General features: G+C 44.4%; 1 protein-coding gene across 3 annotated transcripts in view; it reads right to left on the bottom strand.

The window, feature by feature from the left end:
• CFAP70 (cilia and flagella associated protein 70) overlaps nt 1-23,113 on the bottom strand; it is a 1,359,754-nt gene that overhangs the window by 222,073 nt on the left and 1,114,568 nt on the right. For all 3 annotated transcript variants that reach the window (XM_069613256.1, XM_069613257.1, XM_069613258.1), the window contains one exon: nt 2,436-2,597. In XM_069613256.1, the coding sequence (XP_069469357.1) occupies nt 2,436-2,597 (162 nt within the window). The remainder of the gene's footprint in view (nt 1-2,435; nt 2,598-23,113) is intronic.

The raw sequence follows: 23,113 nt of genomic DNA, 5'->3' as shown, positions 1-23,113 counted from the left end.
AAGAGTAAAAAGAAAGAAAGAAAAAAGAGCAATGCAATATATAAAAGAAAGAAAAAGAAAGATAAAAAGAGGAAACAAAAGAGAATGAAAGAAAGGAAATTGCTATACGGAATTAAAGAAAGATAAATGTAAGGAAAGAAAGAATGAAAAAAGAAAGCAATGAGAAACACAACTGATAAGGAAAGGGGTGGAAAAATTGACAAAAGAAGGGGTTGAAGAAAACGGCACCCCATCTTTTAAAAGACTTTAATTTAAAAGTCTGCATTTTCTTCGTGCACTTTTGGTTGAATCAACCAAATACATATGCATATCCATCTATATATACAATGTGTATGTAAGGGTAGGAGAGTGGGAGGCGGGTGGAGGTGAGTGTTGGGAGGGTGGTAGAGTGTGGTAGGGAGAGGGACCATGAAGGCAACCACATAACAAAAAAAGGGTCAAATTCTGGTTGACTAAACGTGCACAAGCAAAATGCAGACTTTCAAATGAAAGTGTTTCAAAACACCTATTATAAAAGGTTCTATGCAATTCCTCAAAATGTTTTGGTAGAGGCAGATTTCATCGAAATCTTTGTTTTTGTTTTGATTTTGTCACAAGTAAATGTGGAGGGGATATCCCCCTCACCCCATGCAGCACCCACCCATACCCCCACCACATTAATTGTTAAACTAAACCCACCACCACATATATTTGCAGCAAACAACAAAAAATACATTTCATTGAATTCTCCCTTGGCCAAATCTGCTGCAGCAAAACCTCTCTATCTGAATAGAAAAGAGAAGAAAAAAAAGGAACAAAATGAAAAAGAAAGCACGAGAAAGTTAGAAAAAAGACAGAAGGAAAGGACATATCAGCACATAGTAGCATTATACATCTAATACTTATGACTTGGTTACCCTTTAGATCTGATTAATATTTACTATAGTTAAATCTATTACTGATATTTTGAATATTTTATATTTTACTGATATTTTGTATATCTTATATTTTTTAAGGAGGCCATGCCCTCTCCGAGTTCAACAACGTGCCCTGCAGTGATGAGTCAATTCTATTAGTGATACTTTGAAACAGGCCTCAGCCAAGACATTGGGGAAGATTGCTGCCTCCAGGACACAACCACAGGGCTCATTTGTTGAACTAATTAAAACATTTTAACAAACCTGTTGCTCATCTCCAAAGTGCCACTGCTGAATACATGGATATGCATTTAACAAAATGATGAAATCCATTGCCACTTTCAGGGTGGCACAGTATCTACTAGCATGCAATCTATGATCAGAATATTTTTAATTGATTTACAGTGGCACACAATTCATGCCTGTGCATCCACTGCTTCTATGGGGTACATCATGTTCTGAGGAGTATATACAAATCTTTCTGCTGCAGAGAAATAATGCTTTGGTCTACTGTGGCAGGCCTGGTTTTATCATGCCGCCTCAATGCAGGGGTGCTGGCGGGCAGGGCAGCAGCCCAACGGCAGCAGGAAGACCGGCAGGCATTCCAAGGGTCCGCCATGTTCTCTGCGCTGCGCATACGTGGTGGACCAGCGCCACACTCCCACACATGCGCAGTCTTGAGAGGGTCATCCATTGCTGCGACAACAATGCTCAGAGCTGTAGGCTCGGATTACCGGACACTGGGGGTACATAGATACGTCTTAAAGCATTATGTATGTTAGTAGCCTGTCTGCCTGCATACTGTACCCGATCCTACTGGACCCCTCCTTCCTTCTTGATCTGCTCCCTCATTCCTGCTCTGTGTCATCTCTTTTCCTGCTCTTCTACCTCTGTTTACTGCTCCTGGTCCTCTTTTGCTCGCCTTGCCGTGTCCTGCTGGTCTCCTATTGCTTCTGCCTTGCTGTCAGCCCTGTCTCCCTCCAGCGGCCCTCCGACTGGTTCTGCTGCCTCCAGTTGTCCTGGTGCCAGCAGTTAAGCCCACCATTCTTCACTCAGCTCTCCCGCCCAGCGCTTGTCGCTGTCTCTACACTACAGTAATCTGGGGAGCTGCACCGTGGCGTAGGCAGCTGGCTTCTGAGCACCTGTCCTTTATAAATCTCAAACCGAGGGGCTCAAGCGCTGGTCTCTTTGCCATACTTACAGCCTAAAGAAACTCTGGATAGCCTTTGGAGGTCAAAACCTAGTTCTCACCCAGAATGACTATCAGGACCAGGAGACAAGGACCTAACAGGTTTCCGAGGTAACGGAATTGCCCATGTGGTCGCCTTCAGAAAGGCATGTAAACTGATAGTTATTATCCTATTTCTTCTGAAAATATGTCACGTAACTAATTATTTTCAAAATGCTCTTGTTTATGACCATTGGAATGACAGCGGGAAGGGAGACAGAGTACATAACAATTTCAGCAGAAACATTGTTCAGGCCACTGTAGTAGAGTCCTCGAAGTCTGCGACGATTGTGGCACTCCTATCCACTCACCTCGCCCTCCTGCAGGTAGATGGACCCGAGGCGGAGGAAAACGGGGTGTGTCTCAGTGGCATCTGACTCAAAACTGACAGTTCGCTCATAGCAGGCCTTGGCTTCACTCTTGTTCCAACGCAGGAAATGAAGGTGTCCAGTCATTGCCCAGACATCAGGGTTCTGAAATGGAAGAATAGGTTACCAAGTTAGTGAACACAGATTGGGAATAGTGATTAAGAATGGAAGGGAGGGGTCAATGGAATCAGCCAACAGTCAGGAGGAGGTTCAAGACAGGAAATGAAGAAGGGAAATGCAAAAATGTACCTTCATGGTGCTCGAAGTACTCTTAAAACCCATGGCTCCACCTCCTTCACAACCTGTTGGAAAGCCCACTCCCACAGCAGGCCAGCCCAAAACCAAAAAACTGCTCCAAAGATGCTGAATAGAGCAGCAAAAGAATTTGCAATCTGGAAACTGAAACCGTACATTAAGCGCTGAGTGCCCACGCTCCTCAGTAGCCTAACCACAGATTCCAATGTTTTTATGCCAAGTCATAGTGTAAAGTGTAAGGAGTCAGAAATGAAAACCAGACACAAGGTTGACATGTTTGGTTAAAGACATTTATTAAATAAAAATGGGATGGAAAAAGGCCTCTCTAGCCATATTCTAAAGAAGAACTTCCCTACCTAGAAAGCAAAAACAAAAGGATCTGTCTGTGTTGGGATGTCAGTAAATGAAAAGCCGTACTTGTGTCCAAAACGTCCCATCCTGACCCTTACACTACAAACAAAACAAAGGGTGCAAGGAAATGCCTTTTATCTTGATATTGGCAAAAGTGATCAAAACAAAAATTATAAGAACAGCTCCAACTAAAATGTTCTCCAAGGTAAAGACCCTTGGATCCAGAGGGTAATCCCTTTCCCCTGTGATTTTTAAAGAGGTTGGCAAAAATGTCTCTTTAGTTAACAGTTCCTTTGTGTCTTCACTGGACTCACAAAGTTCTTGTTCATGCAATAGTTCCACAACAGTCTTTCTGTAGTATCTTTCACAACTTTGCAGATTGCCTGGTATACTCCCCTGCTAGGAATCTTTACACAAACTTAGCTACCTGGTGTACTTGCCTGCTAGGACTTCTCTTCACATGCTTGCGACAACCTGGTATAGTCTCTTGTCAGGGTTTCTTTATATAATTTCAGCTGCCTGATGTACTCGCCTGCCAGGACTTTTTTTTATGCGTTTCACAGTTCTTGCATATACCATGAAGTGCTTGGTATATCTGTCCATGGTAACGTTTGCTAAATGTTTCCCCCACACTGGCATTTCATGCATCTATACTTGATTTGGGTTTGCCTTTATACTTTGTCTTGTCTGCATTCAAACATTCTTCTTATTGGGTATTGCACTTGTAAGTTGCCTTGAATGCATTCAAACAAACTTCAGTTAATCTTTGCTTCAGCAATTTCATATTGTTCAAATATTTGTTGACAAGCTTGTCTGAATGCCAGGCGTCCCCATCTGCTTTGGGCAGACTCAGCTGTTCCTTCCAGCATCTCCGATTTTGTTTGCAACTCAGCGGTGTGCTTCCTTCACCCGCTTTCCACTTTGGAGTGTGCAGACTTTCTTCCAGCGTCCTGCAAGGCTCTGCGGTCCCAAGCCATCTTTCCTTTTTGACTCGGACTGGAAAACGCTGGCCTCTCGAGTGGCCTGACCTCCAGGAGCTCCTGAATAGCTCCAAGCGTCTCCATGGGCCTTTTTGCTTGCACGAAGCATCACTCCTTCTGACCCTGTGGCCTTTCCCACTCCACTACACCTGTCCTTGAGCCTTGTGCTAGTTACCCTTACCGTGGGGTGTAACGTCCTCACCGGCACTGCTCACCTCCATAGCGTGGTTTCCATCATGAAATGTCCCATGCATTGAAGACCTGGAAAAACTAGCCTGCATGTTTTAATGTTGTACTTCAGGCTTCTGTCACTCTGTACAAACTCCCTTAATCTCCTCCTCATCTCAGTACCTGGGTAGTTATGGGAGTTTGGAGTCCATGGATGTGATTGGACTTTTAACTCTTAGATGGTTTTTCTCAACGGTTTCACATAAAGGCACATTTGAAACAACAGGTGTTATGTGTGAGTTGTGGGTGTTTGGGTTAAGGTGGGGGCCTGACCAGAGCGACAACAGGTCATTAAGAACTCAGATATTGAAGGGCTTCCACATGGGAAAGGGGGGTATATATCGCATCGTGTCCCATGAAGTCAAAGCATCTACCCAGTAGTTGTCTCCTCCCATGGGATCCTCCCTCATATAGCCAGCCCCAGGGTCAGGATCAGGTTGTGGCTGCCGTTCCCTGGCCACATGGTAGGAGGTCACCGCCGGGGAATATGTGATGACTCAATTGGATTCATCACAAAAGGCACTAGCATATGGGTTGGGGTTGTTTGAACGTGGTAGAATTGTGTGTGGCGGAATGGACTGTAGTCAATTTTGCTGTGAATATGATTTTACTGCATCCAAACAAGTAAAACCCATGTCCACCATTTCCCCAGTACATCCCCCGCCCCTGCTGCTTATCTTTTCCACATCCGCCACCTTTCCTGTACCCTGGAGCGTCAGTTCCATCCCTCGAACGCGGGTCATATCTCACGGCGTAGGGTCCCTTTTTCTTGTTTTGATTTTTTTTTATCCCCTGCCTCCAATATTGAGTAAGCGGGACACCCCTGCACCTCCAAATCCCCAAAATAACAAACATGGGGAGGGGGGGACACCCCTGCATCCCCTGCTCTCTCTGTTCAGTATTTTTAAAAAATCTATTGAATGGTACTGCTGAAATCGGTCAAATGTGCCAATGTATCAATTTCTTTCGATCAGGGTGGCTAATTCCCTAGCATATACATGAGGGGATAACAGGGTGGGAGTTCTGTAGAAGGGAGAGCCATGGACTAAGAGTGGCTGAATCTCCATGAAGGCCATTTTTGTATTATTTCATCCATTGGCTCTCCCTTCTTCCTAAATTATTGAAAGCAGATTACACAACAAAATATTGACTCTGAAGGAGGTGTAGCATATGGCATGTGGCTTCAAGTTAATAGGTCACGCGTTACCTCCTGGCCAAAAGAAGTGTCTCGCCTGGAGGAAACATCTTACAAAACTGCTTGCAAAACAAATGGGAAGTATCCCGAGTGGCTGCTTAACAGATCTCAGAAGTGAGCACATGCCATTGGAAAGCTATGGATGTTGTTTGAGATCTGGTGGAATGCATATATAGTGTCAGATGAACAGGAAGACCATGAAAAGTGTATGCCTTTGAAATGTGTGACACAATCTATTTGGCGATCGTGAACTCGACCACCTTGAGTTTGGGTGAATGCCCATTGTGAGGAATGCAAAGAATGTCTGACCAGAATCTCGTCTAGTTATATCTAAATTAATCTTTGTGCATAGCCTCTTCTGGGGAATTATGAGAAAAATAGGTAAAGCAATCTCTTGGTTAAAATAGAAGTTAGGTCTTTCAAAACAAATGAAGAAATTGTCATTAGGATCACGTTATTGGCATGTAAAACAGTGTCGGGCTTCTTAAAGGAGAGAGCCTGCAACACACTTACCCTTATGGTATAACGTGGTGTCATTAGCAAAGCTGTCTTCCAAGAGAGGAGGTCAATGTCACAGAAGCCATTGGCTTGAAAAACCTTCTCTCATAAAAGAATCTAGAACCAAGTTCAAAACCTACCAATGTGGAGGGTTTCGGACAGGGACGTAAGGGTGAAACAGGCAGACCAAATGATGTTGAATGGCTTTATTCTGCAAAAAGAAAAGGTTCACACCTCATTTCAGGCAGGATGCAATCTAAGACATACTGGCCAGTTGAGACATGGAAGATGGCATTATCTATGGATGTAGTCAGAGGGTTGATATTTTTCTCCACAGCCCAATGACACATAGCCATGTCATTTTGTTTCCTAGTTAAATCCTTCTTAGCCACACACATAATTTGAATGCTGGGCCCGGTAATGCCCTCATGATCTTAAACTAGCTCATCGACTGCGAGGGTCTCAAGCTGGGGAATGGTAGTGAGGGGCGTGTAAGGAAGGCATGGTATCAAACAGCAATACAGACACAAGTGATCACAGTCCAAGGGTGTTTATTGAACTTGAAAAACGCCTATCTAATCCTAAATCTAAAGATGGGAGCAAGCTACGACCATAAGAAAATAATAACACAGTCCTAGTGGTGTCTTGTTAAAAATAAAAGTGCCTATACTAATGTACCTATTACCAATCATTACTTCTAAATACAAATAGTATGGGAAACAATGTTGAACAAAAGAAAAGTGATATATCAGGATATTCAAGCCGTTGACTTCCCTTCCCCGCGTTTTCATCACGGGACAAGGCGGCACACTCAAGCTTAGCACACTCTCTGGCTTCTCCAGCATGAGGATACAGTTCAAAATCTCAGTATCAGGGACTTCGGTGCCAAACTATCTTTGCCATTCAAAGTCTCTTACTTCAGAGGACCTAATGCGACAAACATTAAAGTTCCTTTCTTCTCAGAATTTTCATTTATACAACTTCTCGGGTGATTTACTGTTCACCCTGTGTACCCCTGCGCCTGGCTCAGACCCACTTTATAACAAAACCTTCAATTGGTCTCCCTCTGCCGGGCTCAGACTAAATTCACATACTTTTCCAAACTTTTTCTATTTCATCAAAATCGAAGACTTTCAACTGTGCGCAGGATTTTGCTTGACCCGTCGCAGGACCACTTCGATTCACATGTATTCATTAACTTTCAAATGGTCTCACTCTGCCAGGCTGGGATCAAATTCATCTACTTTCGTCACTCCTCAGCTGGATACCTTACAGAGACCTTTGATTGAGCACCTACACAGTGCCGGACCACTCTGTCAAAGGTACTGTGGTTTGCTTTACAGTTCAATCAATCACTCAGCAGTTCACTTCACTTGCGTTTTAATAATGTACATTCTAGTGCTCGCCAAACAAGGCTGCTGCTTGCAACCTTGGATTCAACACAGACCGGTCTTGTATCGGTCTCCCCAACTCACCGGCTGTGTTGCTTTCACTGAAGCGGCTTTGTACTTGGAGCCAAGGACGGCACTATGGTGGTTGGTGATTCTGCCTGCCTTCATTATTGACGCAGGAGGTCCCCGGGTATCTCTGACATACAATGCAGTCTTCCTCTTCCTCTTCCTCTTCCTCTTCTTCTTCTTCTTCTTCTTCTTCCTCTCTCTCTTTCTCTCTCTTTCTCTCTCTCTCTTTCTCTCTCTCTCTCTCTCTTTCTCTCTCTCTCTTTCTCTCTCTCTTTCTCTCTCTCTCCGGAAAGTAACGTTTCCTTGTCGAAAAGGTCAAGGGAATTTCCCTCCTTGTGATCCCCTTCGGTTTTGCTGCATTTCCTCTCTTGCTCAGCTGCTATCTTGAAGCTGCTGTTTCCTTGTGTGCTTTGACTCGCTCATACAACACCTTCCCCCTCCTTCGCAGCCCCTATCTTTATACACCTGGGTCCGGTTAAAATGCTGCAGGTGTGAGTGATTGTCAATAATTGCCTGACCTCACCTGATCATAGTATTGCGACATGTCAGGTACACGGCTCAGGTATTAGTCTGTTTTCCCTTAGAGTGGGCTGTCCGTGAGAAGGTGTTTGTGCTGTAAAAGGTGGAGGGGAGGGCAGAGTTCCTAAATATCCTACCGGGTAGGATGGGGTAAAGGTGTTACATGGAAGGGGATACCGTGTTTCACCATCCGGTGTCCCACTCCCTGAAGACCCCTCACCCAAGAGATCCTCCTCCACCCCCAGGAACCAGAGACAAAAGCGATGGCCGTGTCCTGCCCCTGGGATGACAAATCACCGGGTACTAGTGAGTGAGACACCTTCTGGTTTCTCACAGGTATTAGAGCAAGCCTTTATTTTGGAACAGAATGTCTTTCCTCAAAGGAAGATCCAGGTAGACTTTGTTCATAAACAGTAGTAGATTGGCATACCAGACCTGATGAGGCCAGCTAAGAGTGGTCAGAATGGTTCTATTATTCTTGCCCAAAGACGACTGTTTCAGACTCTCCCTCTCCCATTCCCATGATTCTATGATGCTCAGCCATTCCCACCACGGTTTTCACCCATCAGGCCATACCCTTTTTATGCAACTCCCTTTACTGCCTAGTTCATAATGTTATTCCAACGCTGCCTACAGCTCTGCATTTTCTTTCCCCCTGCTGCACGTCCTGCATGCTGCTTTCCTCTCCCTTTCTTCTGCTTGTGGGGAAGAACCCCACAAGCTCCCCTCTTATACTATCCCGTCTGCTTACCCTTGTCCTGCATACTCTTTCCCCAAGCATGCCGGGGAGTCCCATGCAATACCCTGTGCCCTTCATGCCCCTTCCCTTTTTTCCATCTCACCTCTGTCTCTGAGGTCATGGCCAGCCCACAGACACCCCGCACATCTACCTCCTTCTCTTCCTGCGTTATGCATGCAGCTGCATCATGAAGGAGGAAGGTACACCTTCACATCTTCCTGCATGAAAGGACCATAAAACTCACCATCGGCACATCTGCAAGCCTGATATGTGCCTTAGAGGTAAGGTTGCTGATAGGGTTGTCATCCCTACAGCAAAATGTTTGTCTGGTTGCTTGACAAAAGTGGCTTTGTTTTCTGCCAAAGCGCGGGACTTCCATCAGAATTGTTGCAGAGCTTGTGAAGAACCTTGAGAATTACAGTGTTCCTGAGAAGGCATGGAGGAACTTGCCTGAACAATCCAGGAGAAAGGCTTCCCCTACAGAATTCAAACCTTTTCCTATAAACGATGGAGGCTTCATGGTGTAACTTGACACATGCAAGTCTAGTTCAAGGAAAAACCACTGCAGAACATGATTTTGTACTACATAGACCTGTTGATATTTCCAAAAGCATGTGCTGTGAACCTTGATGCTGCCCCCATTGCATGGACAAATTAAACTAAACCTCCTGCATCTCAAGTCTTAAAAATTGCACCACATGAATGCAAGAGGCCATGAGGTCTGGAACATTTTGGAACCAGATGGACAGAACTGTGTTTCTATCCTAGAAAACTTTGATGTCTACTTGATGGCAACACGTCTCTCTGTGGGAAGGAAAGGCCACCCCCAACAAAGACCCAGTAATCATCCAATGCAACTGAATGATTTCACTAGAGACCATTTTGACATTTTATTATTTACTGAAAATCCAAGATTTAAGTTTTACACACCTTCAGAACATTGTCCAATAACAGAGTAACAAAAGTAGCTCTAAGCAGCCAGTCATCCGGGAAGGGATATAATGAATCCCCTGAAGCATGGGATACAAAGCCCCATGGCTAGGACCTTGGTGTACACCCCTGGGATGGGTCACAGATGTGAAAAGAAGCATCCTAAAGTTCAAGGAATTCTAACCAGCGCCGACCCTGTAAAGCGTCCAGTATGTCTATAATATTTACCATGTGGAAAGGAAAAAAATCCCAGCTCCCTTTGATGTTCTGGAACTGGACTGATGGCATGACAAGAGTTTTTCAATGCCTCAGATTAGTTAAGATGGAGTCACTGCTTGATGACAGGAAGGCAGCACAGGTGGAACTCATGGAAGACTCAATGAATAATACCTTTTGAGGATACCCAAGACCCATTAATCATGGGTGACATCTCACCACTGCTGATAAAACGGCTTAATCTGCCCCATACTGACCAAGGAAAGGTTTTCTAAATGATAAGGAGCCCAAGAATCAGAATCTGAGATGTGTCAAGTACAAGATTTGCCAAAGTCCACCAGAAATAGAGCCGCTGCCTGCATTTTACAGTGGAATCCCATCTTTATAACAGCAGCATTAATTTTTGCCGGGTTGGGTTCTCTCCACTTATATCTTGAAGGCCTGTACGAAATGAGAAGATGGGTAAAAGGGAAAAGGGCCAAGGCTAGCTAGCCGTCGGTGAGGGCTGCACACCATAAGGACCACTAAGTGTTTACAGTATTGTGTAGTCTAATGATGATAGTTTGTAACTAGAGATATTCAAAGCACTCAAAAATTATATTTTTGCCTGATCATTTTATTGCATTTGATTAATTAGCAGATGATGCTTGGCCAATGCATTTCAGACCCTTGCGTTCCTTCAACAGGGCAAGAATCTTTAACGTTAATCCATTCAATGCAGTCAAAATTCACACAGAAGACCATATAAACCACATCAATTCATCATGTATCGCCGCAAGTTTGCGTAAAAAAGGTTTCAGTATAGGGTGTTGGTACACATTAAAGGTAAAACCAGTAAAACAAGTAGTCATGAAGCGAAAACCAAAATCGTGATGGAGACAGAATGATAATTGGGAACTACAACGTACAGAGCGCAATATTAGTAGCAATGAGAGAAAAATGATAATAATGGAAAAGCAAAATGATAGTCCTAATCAAAATCATAATTAGGCCAGAGATAAAAACCACAAACAAGCAAAGAACATTTAAACACAAACAATATATATATATGTTTAGATATTGTCAATTTGGAGTATCATAAAGGTTTCTCATTGGTGTCAGAAAACCAACAGTGCATTTTCCATCAATCAATTATCAACTATGGATCTACAAAGGTTCAATTATCCAGTCACCATAATCGGTTCACAAGTGAACACCATGACTAATCTCACATGTAGTGTACATAGTGTTACACTTACATTTATTTTATTAGTTGTGAAGTTAAAGGGCAAAGCTCAAACACACATGATGGATTGCAGATACTGTAGTGCTGTGGTTAGTGTCGATTATCTATAGAAATTGGTGACTATGTATTTAGGCTTTTTAAGTCACAATATGAGTGCAGCTTCACGTGAGCAGGGCTTAATAAAGTAAAACCTGCATAAGTCAAACATGGCTCTTGGATGATCAGTGCCACTATTCACGGCATATGTCTCTGTAAATAATGTGTAACATACAGTCAGCAACTACATAAGAACAAAGTGTGGATGATGCGACAAAATAAATACAAAATTCTACCTCTTCTCTGACTAATGGCTGATCCAAAATGGGGCCTGGGTCCAAAATACCTTCAGCTATCCCTCCACAAATACTTCCCCTCTCGAACTCTTCGCTCCTCTACCTCTAACTCCCTCAGGGTCAGTCGTTTTTCAAAGAAACGAGATGGGGGAAGATATCTGTCTTCGGCTGGGGCCTCCCTCTGGAAAAGCCTCCCTGGCACTCTAAAACTTGAGGAGAACCAGCTCCAGTTCCCGAACCTCCTCAAGACCTTCCTCTTTGCTTCTGCCTTTGCTCCCCTCTCCCCTGCTGAACTGCTCTCTTGGCACCGTGCACCTGGCCACCCTCTATCCCCTGGTCCCAGGTACCTGCTCACCCTGCCACCCTCCTGCACTGCCTCCTGGCCACCCCTTGCACTGGGGACTGTATCTGTACCCATACAGTTCCCCACACCCCTGTTTTCTTTTTTCTGCACTTATCAGACTTATCCAGTCTGTGGCCTTAAACATAGCACTTGCTGGCTGCACTACCACTGTTAATTGCCTCTATTATCTATTTATTTTTATTTATTATTTATATGCTCTCCACTGTTCCACACTTTCCACTCTCCCCCTTCCATGCACTTTTCCCCCTTTCCATGCACTTGCGTGTTCTCAATGTCATTGGGCCTAGTAAGATCGTTGTTTTTGTTCTCCCCTGTTCCCCTCCATTGCCTTGTCGCGCTCTGAAACACTTGTGGACGAGCGCAACATAAATAAATCATCATATCATATCATACCCATAGATAAAGAACAGTTTTCCGGTGGCTGCTGCATGCGCACAAAAATGAAAAAGGATTTGGATGCCTATTAAAAATAGATCAGTCTTATTAACTGAAAAGTGCTGATTTCTATGTTGCTAGAAGAAGGATGGTGTCCCATGCAGCGCCCGCTACTGATTAGCAGGGTGTGTGGCAACCATCACACATCCATTATGGTTCATTAGAGCGCTGTCCAAATTACTAAAGATCTGTCTGCTTGGTGCTCCTCAGCATACTAAGGCAAAGGATCTGTAGATGACTGGAGACTAATCCCTGACTGTGGAGTAGTAAATTGGCAGACATATGTGAACGATCTCCTTAGTGGTGGTCTGCTAGCTGCATGTGTTCTCCATGAATCAATACCCAGTTTATTACATACTGTCAATCAGACCAGTGTATTTATCATTTTCTTAACACCTCCCAAATAAATATTAACCCTATTTGTAAAGTATTACACAGTATGGATGTCATACCCGAGGAGCGGTTAGACTCTGATGCACATTATTCAAAGTGAAGACTAATTAAACATATACATACAAAACAAAAAGAGCAGAAACAAGTGATACCTTAGAGGATCCAAGACTGAGACTAATCACAGACTATGGAGTAATAAATTGGCAGACTTATGTGAGCAATCTCCTTAGAAGTGGTTGACTAGCTGCATGTATTCTTGATGAATGCATTACATACTGTCATTCGGAACAGTCTAGTTGTCGATCTCTTTAAACATCACAATTAGATAGTAATCTCATTTGTAAACTTGTACACAATGCGCGTGGCATACGTGAGGAATGGTAGGTCTCTGGTACACATGATTCAAAGTGAAGACTAATTAGTCGAATGCATACATTGTTTTTAAAAGAGCGCAAACAAAAATACAATGGAGGTTCCAGAGAGAAGTGATAGATTATAATACAAAAACAAATCTGAAGCATAGATACATCATTCTGCTCTTAAGTTGGAGCAAAGAAAGGTTGACGATGATCATAAAAAGCAGTGTAGGTCCCATTCCTCGTTCATCCCATTGGGTATCAATGGGTCAAGTCTGTCAATCCAGAAGGCCTCTCGCTGGGCTCTTCTTTTCTTCATGTGCTCTATAAAGTCTTTGGTGTGGATTACCTCCAACACTTGGAACTTCATCTGTGCAATACTCTGTCCTTCCTCTTGAAACTGTCTGGCAACTGCTGAGATAATATTCTTGTTCCCTATGCAAGATTTGTGCTCATTCATTCATACTCTTATTTTCCTTGCTGTTTTGCCATATGTTGTATATCACATTCTTAGTTGTACAGGTGGAAAGGTTTCTAAGATCGATCTTTTCCCCTGTCCTGGGGTGGAAAACAAATGCCCCTTTGATGATGCGGATGCAATTCCCGCAACTTAATGACGGTTACATTCCTTGTCTTCTGTCTTTCTTTGGTTTGTAGCAGAAACCAGTTGTGTTGACCAATAAGTCTCTTACATTTTCACTTCTTTGGTAGGCAAACACAGGTGGACATGGGAAAAGATTCTTAGTGCGATCATCATTCGTTAGAATACTCCAATGTTTAGCAATGCATGCTTTGATGTTGTGGCAGAATGTAATAGACTACTCAACGATGGGAACGTCTATGCAAAATTAGACCACGACCCCACTTAAGAGATTAGCATATATCTTAACATCTTACAAATGGCTCTTGAGATGGAATGGATTTCAGACAAGAATATTCACACATTATCCACGAGTATCACATTTTTACCTTCTACCAAAAATACACAGGAGCATGTCCAATACACCAGGCCATCCCATTGTGGCTGCCACTGGCAGGATCTTACAACCATTAGGGACAGATATTGACTATTTTCTTCAACCTCTAATTCAGAATACATTAAGGATAGTACACATTTGTTTTACAAACATTAAAAATCAGTATCACAGAAAAGGCCATCTTGTTCACTGTCGACGTCAGTAGCTGTTATAATAGCATTCCACAAGACCTAGGACAGGAGGTAGACGAACAAGTTGCTTACCAACTGGTAACGTTCTTTCGATCAGATGTTCCTCCAATGTATTCCTCATCTTAGATGTATTCCATCCAGCTTTAGCTGCTTTGGCAAAATATTTCAGCAGAGGGTGCTGTGCCTCGATGTCGTTGAGTCGATGGTCCCTCGAAGGCCTCCATCGAGGGTGACGTCATCGGGTGTATAAGTAGCACGCGTGGCGCCCGTTGGCCTCAGTTCTGTTTTTCCCCCCTTCATTATTGATTTTTTTCATTGTGTAGACTGTGCCGGTAGTCAGGTATTTGCCTTGCGAGAGTTAGAGTGGCAAAAGCCTGGAAAAATCTACAGAGCGGTAGGTTGGGAGGGCGATGAGGAATACGTTGGAGGAACATCCAATCGAAAGAACGTTACCAGTTGGTAAGTAACTTGTTCTTCGAGTGGATTGTGTCCTCCAACGTATTCCTCATCTTAGATAGACTCCCAAAGCAGTATGGACAATTCCTCTGGAGGAGGGGTTAGATTTTTCGATACCCTTAGATGGCTGAGTATAGTACTGCTTTACCAAAATTAAGCTCCTTAGACTGGGAAGCATCCAGGCTATAGAATTCTGAAAAAGTATGCATCGAAGACCAAGTTGCTGTTTCACAAATGGACCTTATAGGAACACCTCTTTGTAGGGCTGTTGAAGAGGCGATGCCTTTGGTGGAATGAGCACTTAGACCTTCTGGTGGGTCTTTTTGTGCTAATCTGTATCATTCTGAAATACAAAGCACAATCCAGCGTGATATTGTTTGCTTTGTCACTGACTGACCCAATTTCTTTCCTGTGTAGCCAATAAACAGTTGATTGTCCACTGTAAAGCTTATAAAGCCTAGAGATGTAAAAGCTTAAAGCTCTTTTCGGATCCAACCTGTGTAATCTTTCCTCCTCCTTACTAGGATGAGGTGGAGGATAGAATGCGGGTAAGACAATTCTCTGACTTAAATGAAAATCAAATACCACTTTTGGTAAAAATTAGGGTTTAACCCTCAACACAACTCTGTCCTTATGGAACACAGTATAGGGTGGCCCAGAAGACAGTGCTCACTCTTCTTGCAGATGTTAAAGCAACTACGAAAGCAGTTTTCCATGTCAGTAATCTAAATGGACAAGTGTGCAAAGGCTCAAAAGGAGCACACATTAAGAATTTTAGGACCAGATTGAGATCCCAAATTGGCACTTGAAATGAGTAAGGAGGAAACACATTAGTGAGTCCTTTTAAGAATGGTACTATCAAAGGAATTTTGAAGTAGGAGCATTCTTCCGACGAGCACTTGACGATGGAAAGCGCCGCAAGATAACCTTTAATGGTTCCAACATTTAGACCTCTATGTGCTAGGGTCAGGAGGAAGGACAGTACTTACGGATTAGAACATAGAAAAGGATTGACATTCTTTTCTCTGCACCAGTTGCAAAACTCTTTCCAACAGCAACGATATAGAGACTTTGTTGCTGGCCTTCTTGCTGAAAGCAACACCTCCATGACGTCATCTGGAAGGTTCCAATCCTTGTATCTCAGCCTTTCAGATACCAAGCGTGAAGGTTGAGCATTTTGACCTCTGGATGGAGAACCCGACCCTCCATTTGAGAGAGAAGGTTCTCTCTCTGAGGAAGATGTACTGGGGGACAGATGGACATGTCTAGAAGGTCTGGGTACCACGTTCTCCTGGCCCAATCCGGGGCAATTAGGATCATGCAGCTCCCGAAGCGTCTCAGTCTCTTGATGACCTGAGGAATGACGGGAATCAGAGGGAACGCGTACAACAGTGGGAAATTCCACTCCACCACGAACGCGTCCTCCAGGGCTCTCTCGGGGGAAATTCCCTTGAGCAATACCTTCCGCACTTCCGGTTGATTCCGGTCACAAATAGGTCTACTTGAGGGGTTCCCCAAAGGGCGAAGATCTCTTGAATGACTTCCTGAGCCAGTTCCCATTCGTGGGACACCGTGCTCTGCCTGCTCAGAGCATCTGCCATAATATTCTCTTCCCCGGCTAGGTGAACTACCGTTAAAGAGATTCCTTCTTGAATTGCCCAATACCAGAGGTGCATTGCCTCTCTGCACAAAGGTAGTGACCCTACACCTCCTCTTTTGTTTAGATAATGCATTGCCACTGTGTTGTCCGTCATTATCAGGACATTTTTTCCTCTGACACATGGCAGGAAAGCTTTCAGCGCTAGTCTGATTGCTCTCAGCTCCAGAAGGTTGATGTGCAGTTTGGACTCCGATGGAGACCAACGATCACTGATTGTCGGATCGTTGGCATGAGCTCCCCACCCCTTGAGTGAGGCGTCACTACTGTGATCTCTGGCCATGGTTGCCAAAAAAGTTCTCCTTTCAGGATATTCTCTGAACAAGTCCACCATAGAAGATCTTGATGAACCTTGTTCGGAATCTGGAGAAGATCCGTCATTCAACCTGAGAACTGGGACCATTGTGTCTTTAGAGCCCATTGAAGGGATCTCATTCTCAGACGTGCCTCTGGCACCAGAAAGATGCAGGATGCCATGAGGCCGAGTAACCTTAAGAAGTTGTAGGCCTGAAGATTTTGAGCATTTTGGAATTTGGAAACCATCTGAAGAATGTCTTGGGCCCTCGACCTGGGTGGCAAGCTCTTTCCCAGGAATGTGTCTAATACAGCTCCTATATATTGAAGCTGTTGAGAAGGTGTCATTTGTGACTTCTTGAAATTGAGGGAGAAGCCCAGTATGTGGAGGAAGTGGCAGGTGATTTTCAGGCGATCTAGTGCCTGTTCGGCAGAATGTGCTGTGATTAGCCAATCATCCAGGTAGGGGTAGACGTGAATCCCCCATCTCCTGAGGTGCGCTGCCACCACTACCATCAGTTTGGTGAAGACCCTCGGGCGGAGGTCAATCCGAATGGCAGGACTTGGAACTGATAGTGTGAGTTGCCAACTACAAACCTCAGGTATTTTCTGTGCTTGAGATGAATCGGCACATGAAAATAAGCATCCTGGAGGTCTAATGACACCAACCAATCCTGAAGTTGAAGGACCTGAAGGATCTGAGAAAGGGTAACCATCTTGAACTTGTCCTTTCTGAGGAACTTGTTCAAGTTTCTTAAGTCCAGGATGGGTCTCAGTCCTCCCTCCTTTTTGGGGATCAAAAAATACGGGGAGTACCATCCCTTGTTCCTCTCCGCTGCAGGTACCGGTTCTATAGCACCTTTCTCCAGCAGGGTTAAAACTTCCTGCTGTATGAGCGGGTCTGAAAACTTCACAGGGTATCTCCTTGGTGGATTGGTTTGCGGTTGTGTTAGAAAAGGAAGGCAGTAACCATGGGCTATTATTTCTAGAGCCCAAACATCTCAAGTAATGGCTCGCCATTCTTGCAGATGCTGTGACAGCCTGCCTCCTACAGGTGTCTTGTGATGCAAGTCCTCAAAGTGGTTTTGAGGCAGTTGCTGCAGCCGCTGATGGCAGAGAGGCTGTAGCTGGAGTTGGCTTGGCAAGTTTTCCTCATCCACCGCAAGTGGCCCTTCTCTGGCCCCTTTGACTGGCCATTCGTCTTGCCTTTCCATATGAGGAGTAGTAACGATAGGATCGTCCCCTCTGAGATTGACCTGGCACGAAAAGGCTGAGGTTGCCTGATCGCAGCTCCCAAAGACTTGGCAGCTGCCTTTGAGGTCTGCAACCTCTCAAGGCTCTCATCAGTCTTGCTGCTAAAAAGGCGAGACCCGTCAAAGGACATGTTCAGGAGACGGTTCTGCACATCTGGTGCGAAACCCGACTTCCATAACCATGCAAATCTGTGCATTACCGTGCTAGTGCCCATGGACCTGCTCACACTATCTACAGTGTCCAATCCAGATTCAAGGGATTCTTGCATGGCCTCCTTTCCATCTCCAACAATGGCTAGGAATCCTTCCCTTTCGTCCCCTTCTGGTATGTGCTCCGCCGCCATTGCAATGCACTCCCACAGAGTGTACGAAAACTTTGCCAAGGCACATGTGGAGTTGGCTGATTTTAATGCCATACTCCCAGCTGAAAATACCTTCCGTGCCCAGCAATCCACACACTTATCGTCCCTGTCCGAAGGGATAGAAGGGTATGCCAGTTTGTTAGAAGATGTTGCTGCCTGTATGACCAAACTCTCGGGAGTGGGATGTTTAGACAGATAGCCGGGGTCGCTACTGGCAGGACGGTATTTTGAAGTAAGGATTTGTTCACTGGCGGAATAGAATCCGGAGTCTCCCAATTCTTGGCCACCCTATTTTGCAAGGCTATGTGAAACGTTAGTATTGGGTCTTCAGTAGGACCATGATCCAATATGTCTGTTAAATCATCTTGCATGAATTTGGCTGGAGGTCTGGGCCATCCTAAATAATTACCTTTGTCATTAGCTGACGGTATGATGGACTGGCATGTTCTCCTGGTTCTGGTCTACCAAAGTAATTTTCAGGAGATGTATCAATACCACTTGCATGGTGCAGTGATTCAACCAAATCCCTCCTCCTGTTTTCTTCTGAAATCAGGCATTCTGGGACATTTGGGGTGCCATATTCTAGCCCAAAAGGTACATTCTCCTAATCAGATTTCTCCTGTTCCTCAAAAATTGAGGTCAGAGACTTGAAGAGCTCTTTCCTAGGAAGAGGTTTGAAAACCTTTTCTGGGAGAGGTGGAGGAGGAGTCTTAATGGGTCCTGAAGGCATTACACGTCTTGTAGCCTTCTCTTTCCTTTTTTTGGCTGATTTTGCCGAACTGGGGGTTTCGGCGTTGAGGGCTTCGTTCGGGGTGGACGTCGACAAAGGTGTTGATGGCGTCGGCGTAATACCCGTCTTCGATGGCGCCAGCTTCGATGGCATCGAGGTGCTCTTCGAAGACTTGCCCTTCGAGGTGTGTGCGGTCTCGGACGGCGTCACTGACCTCGAGCGGTCGACTCGACTCGAGCGGCTTTTCTCGCTGGGCGTCCTAGAAGGTTCTCTAACCTTCCTCTTTCGATCACTTGAGCTCGAAGGCGCGTGAGTGTCGGAGCGATGACGCTCCCGGCCGGCTTCCGAGGAAGGCGCGGACCGAGTCTTTGCTTTCTCAAACACCTCCGTCATTTTGACCCTGAATGCTTCCCATTCTTCGGATGATGAATGTTTAGTGGGACATTTCATCCTTTTTGGGGATTCGTCCAAGGACGAAGTGGAGCCGGACCTGTGGCCTCATTTCTCCTTCAATTTTCTTGTCGAAGACGACGAGCGATGGGAATCGCTTCGGGACCTGGACCAATGCCTTTCGCATCGAGGAGATTTCTCCTCACGGGACCTCTACTCGACGCTAGAGGCTTTACGGTCTGATTTATGACCTACCTGTAGTTTTCCCCTCCTTCCTCGCAAGGCCTTCCCCGTCATCGCCTGACACTTCGTACAGGCCTCCATGTCGTGGCATTCACCGAGGCACCACAAACACTCTAGGTGCGGGTCTGTGATTGAAATTTTTGAACCACACGACTTGCACTTTTTGAAACCCGATCTTGGGGTCGTGGTCGGCGTCGATGACGAGGACATATTTGTTATTATTTTGCTATTCTTCACAGAACTCGAGGTGCGCTGAATCTCCGAAGCAACGTATACTTCAGAAAAATGGAACTGAGGCCAACGGGCGCTGTGCGTGCTGCTTATACACCCGATGACGTCACCCTCGACGGAGGCCTTCGAGGGACCATTGACTCGACGACATTGACGCACTGCGCCCTCTGCCGAAAAAAAATTCCGAAGCAGCTAAAGCTGGATGGAATACATCTAAGATGAGAAATACGTTGGAGGACACAATCCACTCGAAGAGTGGTTACTGTTACAGAAGAAATTCAATTGGAGCAGCAAAGGAGTTGATTATGATCTTACTCAATTTTATAAACTAAATTACTATTTTGAATACAACAATCATTCCTTTTTGCAAACATCAGGGACTGCAATGGGAGTCACTATGGCCCTGGAATATGCCATCTGTTTTATGTTTATATTCAAGAGTACGCACACATTGCAATTGCAGGCCTATTACATAGACAATATTTTGGCAGTTTGCACCATCCTCTTACTACATTACATGACTTCCTGATCTACATCAATGCTATTGACCCCCCCCGAATCCAGTTTACCACTGATATAAGCACCCCCAATGTCCACCTTTTGGACATACAGATTCTAGTATAAGACCTTAGGTTTACAACCACAGTATATGTGAAGGAAACTGATAGAAACAATCTGCTCCATCGATTAAGTTTTCACCCTCAAAACACTCTTAAAACATACAACATGGGCAGATGCTAACAGTGAAGCGGATTTTAAGTGACCCAACGCGAATGTGAGGCCGAATTCAACAAATTATGCAACAAAATTAGAGAAAGAGGGTACTCCGACCAAGATCTGGCGACTTCCTTAGAAAGAGCCTCCGCCAACACATGCACCATTCTAGTACAACACACCAAAATGCGAGAACCGCCACCTTTAGTATTTGTATCAATGTTCTTCACGCAGAGCCACAACATCAAAAAGTGCATTGCTAAACCCTGGTGTATTCTAACGAACGATGATCGAACTAAGAATCTTTTTCCAAATCCACCTGTGTTTGCCTACCAAAGGAGTGAACATTTAAGAGACTTATTGGGCAACACAAAGGGTGACTCCACCAAACCGAAGAAAGACAGAATACCAGGAACTTACCAGTCCTGGAGTTGTGGGAATTGCAACACCATCATCAAAGGGCCGTTCGTTTTCCAACCCAGGACAGGGGAAAAGATTGTTCTTAGAAACCTTGCCACCTGTGCATGCAATATGCGGCATACAGTGCCTGTGTAGCATCTAGTATGGCGGCGAAAGAGCAAGGAAAATAAGAGTACGAATGAATGAGCAAAAATCTTGCATAAGGAATAAGAATATAATGTCAGCAGTTGCCAGACTTTTACAAGAGAAAGGGGACAACATCACACAGATGAAATTCCAAGTGTTGTAGGTAATCAACATCAAAGACTTTGAAGGGGACGTGAAGAAAAGAGCGCAGGGAGCGGCCTTCTGGATTGACAAACTTGATGCCTTGACACCCAATGGGATGAATGAGAAATGAGACCTACACTGCTTTCTATGAACATCGCTTAGCTTTCTTTTCTCCAACACAAGATCAGAATGATGTATGTATGCTTTAGATTATTTTTGTATTATAATCTATCACTTCTGTCTGGACCCTCTATTGTATCTTTTGTTTTCGCTCTTTTCATGGCTTTTGTTTTTTATGCATTTTTAGTCTCACTTTGAATAATGTGTACCAGAGACCTACCGCTCCTCAGGAACGCCACCCAGATTGTGTAAAACTTTGCGCACGATCACGCAGCAGACAGATCTTTAATAACTTGGACAGCGCTCTAATAAACCATAATGAAATGTGTGATGGCTGCCACACACCCAATTACGAAAAACAATTATTTTATCCTATAACTTAATTTGTTGGTTCCATGTGATAATGCCCTTGCAAAAATGTTGTCTGACAAAAATGTTGCCAAAAAATTGCAGTGATTTGCAGGGACATTATCACATTGAACATGCAGAGGACACGCCCGCAACCCACAACCCCTCTTTTTTTTCCCCCCAAGGGAAGCGCCTGTGTCGATAGTCAAGGCGAGGAGAATCGTTTGCTGCTGCGGTACTATCCTTGGCTCATACAACAAAGCAGCATCAGTGAAGTCAGCACACCCAGTGAGTTGGGAGACTGATACCAGACCGGTCTTTGTTGAAGCCAAGGTTGCAAGCAGCAACATTGTATAGTGAAAACTGAAGAGGACAGTGTATGAAGCGTATATGGCAAGCGACACAAACACAATTAAACAGCAGATGAGTGATTGAACTTTGAAGCCAAGATACAATACCACAGACAGAGTGATCCAGCACCATGTGGGTGCTCATTTGAAAGTCTCTGATAGGTATCCAGCTGAAAGGTGGCACATGTGAACAGTGATACAGAATTGTGAAATCGAAGTGGTCCTGCAAAGGTCAAGCAAAACCCTGTGCACATTTTGAAAGTCTTCGATAGTTGATGAAAAAGTATATTGGAAATTGGTATTAGTCCGAGCCTGGCGGAGGGAGACTAATTGAACATTGTGTTAAAAGGGATCTGAGCCCGACTGAGGGGGATCCGAGATCTGAGCCCAACTGTGGTGGATCCGAGATCTGAGCCCGATTGAGGGGGTTCCCGGAGTGAAGCGTGAGTCACCCGATAAAGAATATCCTGCGAGAAATGGGATGCATAAATAATTTACAAATATTGTGTTGAGAGGATCTGAGCCCGGCTGAGGGAGATCCAAAGTGAAAAGTGACTCGGCTAAGAAATTGAGAACTTGTGAAAATCTGAAAGAGGAAAAGAACTTACCATTTGTTGCATCAGGACCTCTGAATGAAGAGACTTTGAAAGGCAAAGAGACTTGGGCACAGAAAGCCCTGATGCTAATGATTAAACCGTATCCTCGTGCTAGAGAAGCCAGAGACTGTGCTAAGCTAGAGTGTACCACTTGTCCCGTGCTGAAAACTTGGGGAAGAGTGGACAACGGCCTGAACATCCTTACATATCATTTTGTGAACACGTCTTATTTTTACGTAACATTGTATTTAGAGGTAAGGATTGGCAATAGGTTTATTATTATAGGCCCTTTTATTTTGAAACTACTAGGACTGCATTATTAATATTTGATGGTCGTAGCTTGCCCCGATCTGTAGATTTGGGATTAGATAGGCATTTTCCAAACTCTTTTTTTAAGTTCAATAAACACCCTTGAACTGTGGTCACTTGTGTCTGTCTTACTGTTGATACCATGCCTTCTTTACGGTGTCCAGGCACGTCATTAAGCATTAAGCACCCGTTCCAAGGGCTGGAACCGTGTTAATTGGCCGGGCACAAGTTGAA

This window comes from Ambystoma mexicanum, chromosome 5p, assembly GCF_040938575.1.
Source record: "Ambystoma mexicanum isolate Mex_15411 chromosome 5p, UKY_AmexF1_1, whole genome shotgun sequence".
NCBI lineage: Eukaryota > Metazoa > Chordata > Amphibia > Caudata > Ambystomatidae > Ambystoma > Ambystoma mexicanum.
This window is presented reverse-complemented; position numbering and strand designations above follow the sequence as displayed.